The 13,614-nt window shown below is 42.4% G+C and overlaps 1 protein-coding gene across 1 annotated transcript in view; it reads right to left on the bottom strand.

The window, feature by feature from the left end:
• Nucleotides 1-271: 271 nt before the first annotated feature.
• The window catches only part of bin2a (bridging integrator 2a), a 40,515-nt gene continuing 27,172 nt past the window's right edge, over nucleotides 272-13,614 (bottom strand). The window contains exons 8-11 of the mRNA XM_034173455.1: nucleotides 10,169-10,244; nucleotides 10,001-10,083; nucleotides 444-1,062; nucleotides 272-346 (exon numbers count right to left, since the gene is read on the bottom strand). Of these exons, the coding sequence (XP_034029346.1) occupies nucleotides 293-346; nucleotides 444-1,062; nucleotides 10,001-10,083; nucleotides 10,169-10,244 (832 nt within the window). The 3' untranslated portion in view covers nucleotides 272-292. The remainder of the gene's footprint in view (nucleotides 347-443; nucleotides 1,063-10,000; nucleotides 10,084-10,168; nucleotides 10,245-13,614) is intronic.

Genomic DNA, 13,614 nt, shown 5'->3' with positions numbered 1-13,614 from the left:
TTTTCAGATATTCTGGAAACACACAGACAGACAGATAGCAAAACAAAAACCCAGACAAACGGGAGAAAAAAAAACCTAATGTGACATCCAGCGCTCATCCCATCACACCTGAACATTTCGGTGCAGTTGTCTCCATATATTATCTCCTCTGCAGGTGTTCGATTCTGTTGAAATGCAATAAATAAATAAATAAATAAAATAAAAATGTAAAAAAAAAAAAAAACAGGAGCAGGAATATAAGATTATGGGAACATATTCAAATTTTACAAACCTGATGTGGTAGGTGGAATAATTACACATCTGTGCTTTTTGAGTCCACCGGTGGACATTTTTCTGCAACAGCATTCTAGATAAAAAAAAAAAAAAAAAAGAGGACAGAGTGTAAAAAGACAGGAGAGTGGTGGAGAAGGAGGAGGAGGAGGCCTGTGTTATCAAAGACTCACTGTATGAAGAACACTGTTGTTCTTGTTGGAAGCAGAGACTTCTCCATTCTCCAGAGCTTTTGGTTCGGGGCTGTCAGGAGCTGCAGGGCCATCGTCTCTTTCTTCGATGTGCAGCGTGCCGCCGTTTACTCCAGACAGCTGCAACTCCAAACTCTCTGAATCGCAAGAGTTGCTCAGTTCTGAGCTGCTCTCACTTGGTGGCTCCTTCTCACAGTCCCCTTTCAGATCTGATCCTGCAGGAGGTTCTGGCTCAGCTTCTCCCTCTTTCAAGCTCTTTTCTTCTTCCACTTGATTGCTTTCTTCTCCTGACTTCACGTCTTCCTCAGCGGTCCCTGCTGCTGCAGTTTCTTCTTCTGCAGCAGAACTCTGGATCTTGCTCTGGCTCGATGGAGACTCGGGATCCCTGAGCTCTGAGGAGGAACCCTCCAGAGGACGAGATGGTGGGGAGACCACAAGGCTGCTGCTGCTCTCTCTGGACAGGGTTCTGTGTCGAGGTTTCTCCGGGGACCTGAAATTAAACCTGTAGGATGCTCGCAGGCTGTAATTTCGGTGGAAATCAGAAAAGCTGCCTTTCCATGATTTTGGGGACAATAGAGTCCGTCTCCTCAGTGAGCCATACCTGAAACATTTTCACCAAATCACTTTGTAAACGTGGATCAATTTACAAAATCAAAACAACTGCAAAATGAAAAAAACAAGTCATCCAAAAATAAAGGTTCTACCATTCCATACATCCACAGAAGACACAGAGCCCATAGGGGCCATGGCAACATAGAAACTAGAGCAAACTAGGAGGGCACAGAGCACATGTCTACAGAACGGTCCAACACCAGACCTGACCTGACCTTTGATCCTGATTGCTCATATATAATTTCTGATCTTTGAGCCTGACCTTTTTCAAAATTAACCTTTATTTAAGGAGGTTAGTTCCATTGAGATCGAGACCTCTTTTACAAGGGAGACCTGGACAGCCGCATGGCACAAAACAACGCTGTGATGAAGCCTCACAGGACATGTTGTGGCATGTCCAGCTCATGCACAATTTCTCGGATAGTCACACGACTGAAAAGCCACCGAAAGTTGTCTGAAAGCCATCTGAAAGCCGTCCTGTGAGACCAACACGGAGGTGGTTTTGTCCTGCGCCATGAGCGGCTCCGTGGCGCATTCCTCCGCTTCTCTTTCCATGACAAAAACTCCTGTAACAGTGGAATGTGCCGAAAAGTGCTGATGTCCACGTCTTCTGCCTTTTTTGTTGAAGTCAGACGACGTCCCGGATCAACAAAGCCTTCATGTTGGAAATGATCTGGTTGTTTCAGCCTGTCGATCGGCGCTCGGAGTGCGCCGCACTCTCAGCAGCTGTGGGTGGTCTTTAAACCAGCTGGAGCACTCCTTAATCTGTATAATCCCCATAAAATCGTCCCTAAAGCCATCTGAATTTTCTGAATGGTGTCCACCTGGAGGTCTCTCACAGTTTCTGGAAAAAATTGATGCAGCAAAGCTCCAAATCATTCAGACATTTTATTCGCAATAAAAATCCGACGAGAGGGGTGGACCACTGCTCACTCAAAGCCTGCTCACAGCTGAATGACGCAACCGACAGGCGTGAAAAAACTCACGCATGCGCACAAAGGTTCAAGCGTGGCTGATGCAGTCACACGTGATTCAAATCCATATGGTTTAAAAAAAAATAAAAAGGTCCGATACTTTTCTAACAGACCTCGTATGTGTGACCGCAGGACCTTTGTGGTCGGGATGGCGGTGGGATCGAACCCAGACGGCTCGCACTAAAGACCATTCCTCTACCAGGTCAGTCAAAGGGGAATTCCCCCCATTAGCTAAGCTAGCGGGAATGTCTTTTTTCATCAGGACCTGGGACCTTCATCCTGCTATATATATATATATATATATATATATATGTGTGTGTATGTGTACCTGCAGTAAGTGCGGCTGCGCGGCTGTCAGTCTAAGGTGGAAAGGTGCAGCACCGGGGCCCCCAGGGCACCGTCCTCTCGCCTTTCCACTTCAGCCTTTACACCGCAGACTTCACCTACAAAACGGACAGCTGCCACCTCCAGAAGTTCTCTGATGATTCCGCTATTGTGGGTCGCGTGTCTGAGAGGAATGAGCTGGAGTACCGGTCGGTTATCACAGAGTTTGTGGACTGGTGTGAGCGCAACCACTTGTGTCTCAACACCAGTAAGACGAAGGAGATGGTGATCGATTTAAGGAGGGTTTACCCTAACCCTAACTACCACCTCACCCTCCGGTGAACATCCAGGGGGAGGACATAGAGACTGTGGACAGTTTTAAATACCTGGGTGTTCACCTCAACAACAAACTGGACTGGACTCACAGCACTGACGCCCTGTACAAGAAAGGTCAGAGTCGCCTCCACCTCCTGAGGAGACTGAGATCCTTTGGAGTGAGCAGGCCTCTGCTTAAGACCTTCTACGACTCTGCTGTAGCCTCAGCTCTCCTCTATGCTGTCATCTGTTGGGCCCCGGGCAGCACAGAGCGGGAGAGAAAGAGACTGAACAAGCTGGTCAGGAAGTCCAGCTCTGTCCTGGTCTGTCCTCTGGACTCTCTGGAGGAGGTGGCTGAGAGGAGGGTGTTAGCCAAGTTCAAATCCATCATGAACAACTCCTCTCACCCTCTGCACCGGACTGTAGTGGAGCTGAGCAGCTCGTTCAGTGACAGACTGAGGCACCCTCAGTGCAAGAAGGAACGAAACTGCAGGTCATTCCTCCCTGCTGCTGTCAGACTGAACAATAACACTGTGAAATAACCACATGCAATAATATGTCCACAAATCATGTGCAATATTAATATGTCCACAAGTCACGTGCAATAACAACTCGTTTACAAATCCCAGCACTAATGTCACCTTATCACATCTAAACTCCATCTCACATATTGTAAATATGATGCTCCTATCTTTTTTCAATCCCAATCATGTTTATATACAACCCCTGGCAAAAATGATGGAATCACCGGCCTCGGAGGATGTTCATTCAGTTGTTTAATTTTGTAGAAAAAAAGCAGATCACAGTCATGACACAAAACTAAAGTCATTTCAAATGGCAACTTTCTGGCTTTAAGAAACACTATAAGAAATCAGGAAAAAAAAATTGTGGCAGTCAGTAACGGTTACTTTTTTAGACCAAGCAGAGGGAAAAAATATGGACTCACTCAATTCTGAGGAAAAAAATGATGGAATCATGAAAAACAAAAGAACACTCCAACACATCACTAGTATTTTGTTGCACCACCTCTGGCTTTTATAACAGCTTGCAGTCTCTGAGGAATAGACTTAATTAGTGACAAACAATACTCTTCATCAATCTGGCTCCAACTTTCTCTGATTGCTGTTGCCAGATCAGCTTTGCAGGTTGGAGACTTGTCATGGACCATTTTCTTCAACTTCCACCAAAGATTTTCAATTGGATTAAGATCCGGACTATTAGCACGCCATGACATTGACCCTATGTGTCTTTTTGCAAGGAATGTTTTCACAGTTTTTGCTCTATGGCAAGATGCATTATCATCTTGAAAAATGATTTCATCATCCCCAAACATCCTTTCAATTGATGGGATAAGAAAAGTGTCCAAAATATCAACGTAAACTTGTTATTGATGATGTAATGACAGCCATCTCCCCAGTGCCTTTACCTGACATGCAGCCCCATATCATCAATGACTGTGGAAATTTACATGTTCTCTTCAGGCAGTCATCTTTATAAATCTCATTGGAACGGCACCAAACAAAAGTTCCAGCATCATCAATCAATCAATTCAATCAATCAATTTTTTTTATATAGCGCCAAATCACAACAAACAGTTGCCCCAAGGCGCTTTATATTGTAAGGCAAGGCCACACAATAATGATGTAAAACCCCAACGGTCAAAACGACCCCCTGTGAGCAAGCACTTGGCTACAGTGGGAAGGAAAAACTCCCTTTTAACAGGAAGAAACCTCCAGCAGAACCAGGCTCAGGGAGGGGCAGTCTTCTGCTGGGACTGGTTGGGGCTGAGGGAGAGAACCAGGAAAAAGACATGCTGTGGAGGGGAGCAGAGATCGATCACTAATGATTAAATGCAGAGTGGTGCATACAGAGCAAAAAGAGAAAGAAACAGTGCATCATGGGAACCCCCCAGCAGTCTACGTCTATAGCAGCATAACTAAGGGATGGTTCAGGGTCACCTGATCCAGCCCTAACTATAAGCTTTAGCAAAAAGGAAAGTTTTAAGCCTAATCTTAAAAGTAGAGAGGGTGTCTGTCTCCCTGATCTGAATTGGGAGCTGGTTCCACAGGAGAGGAGCCTGAAAGCTGAAGGCTCTGCCTCCCATTCTACTCTTACAAACCCTAGGAACTACAAGTAAGCCTGCAGTCTGAGAGCGAAGCGCTCTATTGGGGTGATATGGTACTACGAGGTCCCTAAGATAAGATGGGACCTGATTATTCAAAACCTTATAAGTAAGAAGAAGAATTTTAAATTCTATTCTAGAATTAACAGGAAGCCAATGAAGAGAGGCCAATATGGGTGAGATATGCTCTCTCCTTCTAGTCCCCGTCAGTACTCTAGCTGCAGCATTTTGAATTAACTGAAGGCTTTTTAGGGAACTTTTAGGACAACCTGATAATAATGAATTACAATAGTCCAGCCTAGAGGAAATAAATGCATGAATTAGTTTTTCAGCATCACTCTGAGACAAGACCTTTCTGATTTTAGAGATATTGCGTAAATGCAAAAAAGCAGTCCTACATATTTGTTTAATATGCGCTTTGAATGACATATCCTGATCAAAAATGACTCCAAGATTTCTCACAGTATTACTAGAGGTCAGGGTAATGCCATCCAGAGTAAGGATCTGGTTAGACACCATGTTTCTAAGATTTGTGGGGCCAAGTACAATAACTTCAGTTTTATCTGAGTTTAAAAACAGGAAATTAGAGGTCATCCATGTCTTTATGTCTGTAAGACAATCCTGCAGTTTAGCTAATTGGTGTGTGTCCTCTGGCTTCATGGATAGATAAAGCTGGGTATCATCTGCGTAACAATGAAAATTTAAGCAATACCGTCTAATAATACTGCCTAAGGGAAGCATATATAAAGTGAATAAAATTGGTCCTAGCACAGAACCTTGTGGAACTCCATAATTAACTTTAGTCTGTGAAGAAGATTCCCCATTTAAATGAACAAATTGTAATCTAGTAGACAAATATGATTCAAACCACCGCAGCGCAGTGCCTTTAATACCTATGGCATGCTCTAATCTCTGTAATAAAATTTTATGGTCAACAGTATCAAAAGCAGCACTGAGGTCTAACAGAACAAGCACAGAGATGAGTCCACTGTCCGAGGCCATAAGAAGATCATTTGTAACCTTCACTAATGCTGTTTCTGTACTATGATGAATTCTAAAACCTGACTGAAACTCTTCAAATAGACCATTCCTCTGCAGATGATCAGTTAGCTGTTTTACAACTACCCTTTCAAGAATTTTTGAGAGAAAAGGAAGGTTGGAGATTGGCCTATAATTAGCTAAGATAGCTGGGTCAAGTGATGGCTTTTTAAGTAATGGTTTAATTACTGCCACCTTAAAAGCCTGTGGTACATAGCCAACTAACAAAGATAGATTGATCATATTTAAGATCGAAGCATTAAATAATGGTAGGGCTTCCTTGAGCAGCCTGGTAGGAATGGGGTCTAATAAACATGTTGATGGTTTGGATGAAGTAACTAATGAAAATAACTCAGACAGAACAATCGGAGAGAAAGAGTCTAACCAAATACCGGCATCACTGAAAGCAGCCAAAGATAACGATACGTCTTTGGGATGGTTATGAGTAATTTTTTCTCTAATAGTTAAAATTTTGTTAGCAAAGAAAGTCATGAAGTCATTACTAGTTAAAGTTAATGGAATACTCAGCTCAATAGAGCTCTGACTCTTTGTCAGCCTGGCTACAGTGCTGAAAAGAAACCTGGGATTGTTCTTATTTTCTTCAATTAGTGATGAGTAGAAAGATGTCCTAGCTTTACGGAGGGCTTTTTTATAGAGCAACAGACTCTTTTTCCAGGCTAAGTGAAGATCTTCTAAATTAGTGAGATGCCATTTCCTCTCCAACTTACGGGTTATCTGCTTTAAGCTACGAGTTTGAGAGTTATACCACGGAGTCAGACACTTCTGATTTAAAGCTCTCTTTTTCAGAGGAGCTACAGCATCCAAAGTTGTCTTCAATGAGGATGTAAAACTATTGACGAGATACTCTATCTCCCTTACAGAGTTTAGGTAGCTACTCTGCACTGTGTTGTTATATGGCATTAGAGAACATAAAGAAGGAATCATATCCTTAAACCTAGTTACAGCGCTTTCTGAAAGACTTCTAGTGTAATGAAACTTATTCCCTACTGCTGGGTAGTCCATCAGAGTAAATGTAAATGTTATTAAGAAATGATCAGACAGAAGGGAGTTTTCAGGGAATACTGTTAAGTCTTCTATTTCCATACCATAAGTCAGAACAAGATCTAAGATATGATTAAAGTGGTGGGTGGACTCATTTACTGTGTGGATGTTAAAATTGCCCACTATAATTATCTTATCTGAGCTAAGCACTAAGTCAGACAAAAGGTCTGAAAATTCACAGAGAAACTCACAGTAACGACCAGGTGGACGATAGATAATAACAAATAAAACTGGTTTTTGGGACTTCCAATTTGGATGGACAAGACTAAGAGACAAGCTTTCAAATGAATTAAAGCTCTGTCTGGGTTTTTGATTAATTAATAAGCTGGAATGGAAGATTGCTGCTAATCCACCGCCCCGGCCCGTGCTACGAGCATTCTGACAGTTAGTGTGACTCGGGGGTGTTGACTCATTTAAACTAACATATTCATCCTGCTGTAACCAGGTTTCTGTTAGGCAGAATAAATCAATATGTTGATCAATTATTATATCATTTACCAACAGGGACTTAGAAGAGAGAGACCTAATGTTTAATAGACCACATTTAACTGTTTTAGTCTGTGGTGCAGTTGAAGGTGCTATATTATTTTTTCTTTTTGAATTTTTATGCTTAAATAGATTTTTGCTGATTATTGGTAGTCTGGGAGCAGGCACCGTCTCTACGGGGATGGGGTAATGAGGGAATGGCAGGGGGAGAGAAGCTGCAGAGAGGTGTGTAAGACTACAACTCTGCTTCCTGGTCCCAACCCTGGATAGTCACGGTTTGGAGGATTTAAGAAAATTGGCCAGATTTCTAGAAATGAGAGCTGCTCCATCCAAAGTGGGATGGATGCCGTCTCTCCTAACAAGACCAGGTTTTCCCCAGAAGCTTTGCCAATTATCTATGAAGCCCACCTCATTTTTTGGACACCACTCAGACAGCCAGCAATTCAAGGAGAACATGCGGCTAAACATGTCACTCCCGGTCTGATTGGGGAGGGGCCCAGAGAAAACTACGGAGTCCGACATTGTTTTTGCAAAGTTACACACCGATTTAATGTTAATTTTAGTGACCTCCGATTGGCGTAACCGGGTGTCATTACTGCCGACGTGAATTACAATCTTACCAAATTTACGCTTAGCCTTAGCCAGCAGTTTCAAATTTCCTTCAATGTCGCCTGCTCTGGCCCCCGGAAGACAATTGACTATGGTTGCTGGTGTCGCTAACTTCACATTTCTCAAAACAGAGTCGCCAATAACCAGAGTTTGATCCTCGGCGGGTGTGTCGTCGAGTGGGGAAAAACGGTTAGAAATGTGAACGGGTTGGCGGTGTACACGGGGCTTCTGTTTAGGGCTACGCTTCCTCCTCACAGTCACCCAGTCAGCCTGCTTTCCCGGCTGCTCGGGATCTGCCAGGGGGGAACTAACGGCGGCTAAGCTACCTTGGTCCGCACCGACTACAGGGGCCTGGCTAGCTGTAGAATTTTCCACGGTGCGGAGCCGAGTCTCCAATTCGCCCAGCCTGGCCTCCAAAGCTACGAATAAGCTACACTTATTACAAGTACCATTACTGCTAAAGGAGGCCGAGGAATAACTAAACATTTCACACCCAGAGCAGAAAAGTGCGGGAGAGACAGGAGAAGCTGCCATGCTAAATCGGCTAAGAGCTAGTAGCTACGCTAAGCTAGCGGATTCCTAAAAACACGCAAAGTGAATAATGTGTAAATAATTTAGAGGTGATTCAGCAGAAGGAGTGCTTTAGTTAAGGCACGTAAAGATTACACTGGGAAACAAATCGTAATCTAGATAACTAGATCAATCTAACTGCGCAGATTAAACAGCTAACAGATACAGAAAAACACCGCTGTGCTCCAGAACAGGAAGTGATACAATACCGCAGTGAGAGCCAACCACCAGTAGAGGCAAGCCCAATGCAGCTTCCAGATTCATCACTGAATATGACTTTCATCCAGTCATCCACAGTCCACAATTGCTTTTCCTTAGCCCATTGTAACCTTGTTTTTTTCTGTTTAGGTGTTAATGATGGCTTTCGTTTAGTTTTTCTGTATGTAAATCCCATTTCCTTTAGGCGGTTTCTTACAGTTCGTCACAGACATTGACTCCAGTTTCCTCCCATTCGTTCCTCATTTGTTTTGTTGTACATTTTTCGATTTTTGAGACATATTGCTTTAAGTTTTCTGTCTTGACGCTTTGATGTCTTCCTTGGTCTACCAGTATATTTGCCTTTAACAACCTTCCCATGTTGTTTATATTTGGTCCAGAGTTTAGACACAGCTGACTGTGAACAACCAACATCTTTTGCAACATTGCTTGATGATTTACCCTCTTTTAAGAGTTTGATAATCCTCTCCTTTGTTTCAATTGACATCTCTCGTGTTGGAGCCATGATTCATGTCAGTCCACTTGGTGCAACAGCTCTCCAAGGTGTGATCACTCCTTTTTAGATGCAGACTAACGAGCAGATCTGATTTGATGCAGGTGTTAGTTTTGGGGATGAAAATTTACAGGGTGATTCCATAATTTATTCCTCAGAATTGAGTGAGTCCATATTTTTTTCCCTCTGCTTGGTCTAAAAAAGTAACCGTTACTGACTGCCACAATTTTTTTTTTCCTGATTTCTTATAGTGTTTCTTAAAGCCATAAAGTTGCCATTTGAAATGACTTTAGTTTTGTGTCATGTCTGTGATCTGCTTTTTTTCTACAAAATTAAACAACTGAATGAACATCCTCCGAGGCCGGTGATTCCATAATTATTGCCAGGGGTTGTATATGCATATGTATATGTGTGTGTATGTATATGTGTATGTGTGTGTATGTATATATATATATATATATATATATATATATACTGAAGAGCTGATTTTAATTTAGTCACCGCGCAGCAACAAATAGCACAAGAAATGCAGAAAAATACTGATGTTGTGAGAAGAGTCTGCTCTCCAGGTGCACTTGTAGGTATAGCGTGTTTTATGAGCTGTGAGGTTTAGAGGAGCTTCATCCATCACAAGTGGAAGCTGTTACTGTTATTATTGAATTGCTGATTCTAAAAACAACGTAAATCAAAGTTTGATGCCAGCAAATGAGGTACTAACCGTTGTAACCCTTTCACAGCAAACACTGTGCCTGGATGCTGAGCCTGAAGCTCCTTTATCACACAATGAAGATCGTGGTTCAGCTAAAAATAAGTGGAATTAAAAAAATTGTTAAATGTTGGATATTTTGGGCCAGGGTGAGTTTGACTGCAGAGACTCAACACACACCTTACACATTTCCTGAAAGAAGATGTCCCGTAAGTTTGAGACTGCAGAGAAGACGGTCACATAGCATCCGATACGGCTGCAGAGGAAAGATATAAAAAGAATAATAATAAATAAATAAATCAGGATTTGAAATAACACTGGGGGGGAAATTTGACCTGCCTATTTAAGCCATTCCCACCACCCTCCCAAAAGAGTTTAAAACAACATCAAATCATTTATATATCCTTCTTGTAACTGTAATTCATTACAATAACTGTTCCACTTCACACCTGAAAAAAATCTAACAAGAGCAATCTGAGATTTCTGACATCCGTCAGTCCGGATCCAGATCACCTCCAAAATTCATTGGAGTGTTCCATGCCCTCCCAATTTGGTAAGAATCTGTGAAGTAGTTTTGAAATAATCCTTCAAAGCCTATATAAAGAATCCAGATTCAGATCACCTCCAAATTTAATGGAGTTTTCCATGGCCTAATATGTACGAGGTCTGTGAGAAAACTATCCGACCTTTTTATTTTTTTTTTTAAACTATATGGATTTGAATCATGTGCGCTTGCATCAGACAAGCTTCAACCTTCGTGCACATGCGTGAGTTTTTTCACGCCTGTCAGTTGCGTCATTCACCTGTGGGCAGTCTTTGAGTGAGCACTGGTCCACCCCTACCGTCGGATTTCTTTTGTCTGAGAACTTGCTGAGAGACTGCCGCTTTGCTCCATGAATTTTTTTCAGAAACTGTTACAGACAGCCAGTTGGAAACCATTCGAGAGATTCAGATGGATTTTGGTGAAGATTCTGTCGGCGTCACAGGGATTAAGGAGTGTTAAAACCTTTTTAAAGATGGCCCACAGTGGAGGAGGGCACGCGGCGCACCGCGCGGCCATTGACAGGCTGGAACGACCAGATCATTTCTAAACTGAACGTTGTGTTGATCCGGGACATCGTGTGACTACCACAGAAATGGCAAGAGAGCTGGACATAGCATTTTTGTGGCAAATTCCAGGAGACACGTTATAGGAGATTTTGTAATGAAAGACGTGCAGAGGATTTTACGCGTCAGCACGGAGCCGTTCACTGCACGCAACAAAAAAAAAAACACCTCTGTGTTGGAAACCATTCAGAAGATTCAGACGGCTTTCGGTGGCTTTTCAGTCGAGTGAGTATCCAAGAAATTGTTTAACAGCTGGGCATGTTCCAACTTGTCCTGTGAGACTTCCAACATGGAGGTGTTGTTTGTCCCGCATCATGAGCGGCTGCGTCCCGACGCGCGAATCCGTCCGCACGTCTTTCATTACAAAATCTCCTTTAACAGTCGTTAAAGTGCTGATCCCGACCTCTTCTGAAACTTCTCTGCTAGTCACACGACGTCCTGCATCAACAGAGCCTTAAATTTGTTAGTGATCTGCTCGTTCCAGCCTGTCGATGGCCGCTCGGGGCGTGGTGCGCCCTCCAGCGCTGTGGACAGTTTTTAATCCAGTTTTAATGGTCCTTAATCTGTGTGATACCGATACAATATTCACCGAAAGCCACCTGAATCTTCCAAATGGTTTCCAGCTGGCTGTCTGGCAGAGTTTCTGAAAAAATTTTCATGGAACAAAGCGGCAGTCACTCCGCCATTCCTAAACAATAAAAATCCGACGAGGGGGGTGGACCAGTGCTCACTCAAAGCCTGCCCACAGGCGAATTACGCAACCGACAGCTGTGAAAAAACTCACGCATGTGCACGAATGTTGAAGCTTGTCTGATGCAAGCGCACATGATTCAAATCCATACAGTTTTTGAAAAAATAAAAAGGTCGGATACTTTTCTAACAGACCTCGTATCTGTTGTGAAAATTTCATCAAAATCTGTGCCGTAGTTTTGACGTAATTCTGCTAACAGTAATCCTTCAAAGCCTATATTAAGTGAAACTTGATCCAAAATCCAGATCCAAATTCAGATCACCTCCAAATTTAATGGAGTTTTCCATGGCTTAATATGTATCTGTGTTAACAATTTCATCAAAATCCGTGCTGTAGTTTTGATGTAATCCTGCTAAAGTAATCCTTCAAAGCCTATATAAAGTGAAACTTGATCCAGAATCCAGATCCGGATTCAGATCACCTTCAAAATTCAATGGAGTCTTCCATGGTCTAATATCTATCTATTGTGAAAATTTTGTCAAAATCCGTGCAGTAGTTTTGACATAATCTTACTAACAGTCAGACAAATAAATAAACGCCGATGATTTTATTATGTCTTTGGCAGACGTAATAATATGATTTTAGATCCCTCTGAAGTGGAACATACTGTTTCTTAATCCATTTGAACATCTCGTCTGCCTCCTTCACTCCAGTGGCTCATTAAGTCTATTATGAGTTTTCTCTTTAACCGTAATGTATTGTGGCGTGGCAGGAGAAACGTGCATTAGGTTTGTGTTTCTCTCTATTCCTATTTCCTCAATTTCCCAGAGGGAATATTCCCAAGGGATTAATAAAGTTCTTTCTAATCCAGTCTCTAATCTAATCTATGTGGATTCTGATTTTTTTTTTAATGCTGATATTTCTGGATCTTTCCGGAGTTTGGCTATCCTATGATCACCAAAGCTTATACGGACTGTCAGCAAGACAAATGGCAACTGTCAGTAATTTTGATTCAGTACATTTTTGCAACAAATACCTCTGAATAAATTGAACCACTCCAAACCCAAACTTTTCCAGTGATTTCATGCACATGCACCACTGCACAGTGATACTTTGCATTATGAGTAATGTCACTGAATGGTCCAGTTCGTCACACAAGCCAAAGGATGCTGTAGTGTTTTAGCAGGTTGTATCTAGCTTGTTAAATACACTTTATTTTTTATCTTCAGAGAGTCTGAATTACACTGTGTCAAGTGCCTATGGATGGATGCTAACGTCAGATAACTTCTAGCATTTGCCCATAGAGAAAGATAGAAGAGCTAGAGGGCTAACTCATCACACGACCATGTTGCCACCAAGGAACCAGGGTCACCATCACCAAATGGTCACCAAACACATGTGCAAATAGGACAGTTTGGAGACAAGGACAGAGAGGTGAGATGAGGCTGCTATGAAAAGGATGAAGAGTGGAAAGGCAGTTGGTCCAGATGACATTCCAGTGGAGGCATGGAAATGTCTAGGAGAGATGGCAGTGGAGTTTCTAACCAAATTGTTTAATAAAATCTTGGAAAGTGAGAGGATGCCTGAGGAGTGGAGACGAAGTGTGCTGGTTCCTATTTTCAAGAACAAGGGTGATGTGCAGAGCTGCAGTAACTACAGAGGCATAAAGTTGATCAGCCACAGCATGAAGTTATGGGAAAGAGTAGTAGAAGCTAGGCTTAGAAAACAGGTGAAGATCTGTGAGTAGCAATATGGTTTCATGTCGAGAAAGAGCACTACAGATGCAATGTTTGCCCTGAGAATACTGTTGCAGAAGTACAGAGAAGGC

The sequence above is a fragment of the Thalassophryne amazonica genome, chromosome 6 (genome assembly GCF_902500255.1).
Source record: "Thalassophryne amazonica chromosome 6, fThaAma1.1, whole genome shotgun sequence".
NCBI classification, from domain to species: Eukaryota; Metazoa; Chordata; class Actinopteri; order Batrachoidiformes; family Batrachoididae; genus Thalassophryne; species Thalassophryne amazonica.
This window is presented reverse-complemented; position numbering and strand designations above follow the sequence as displayed.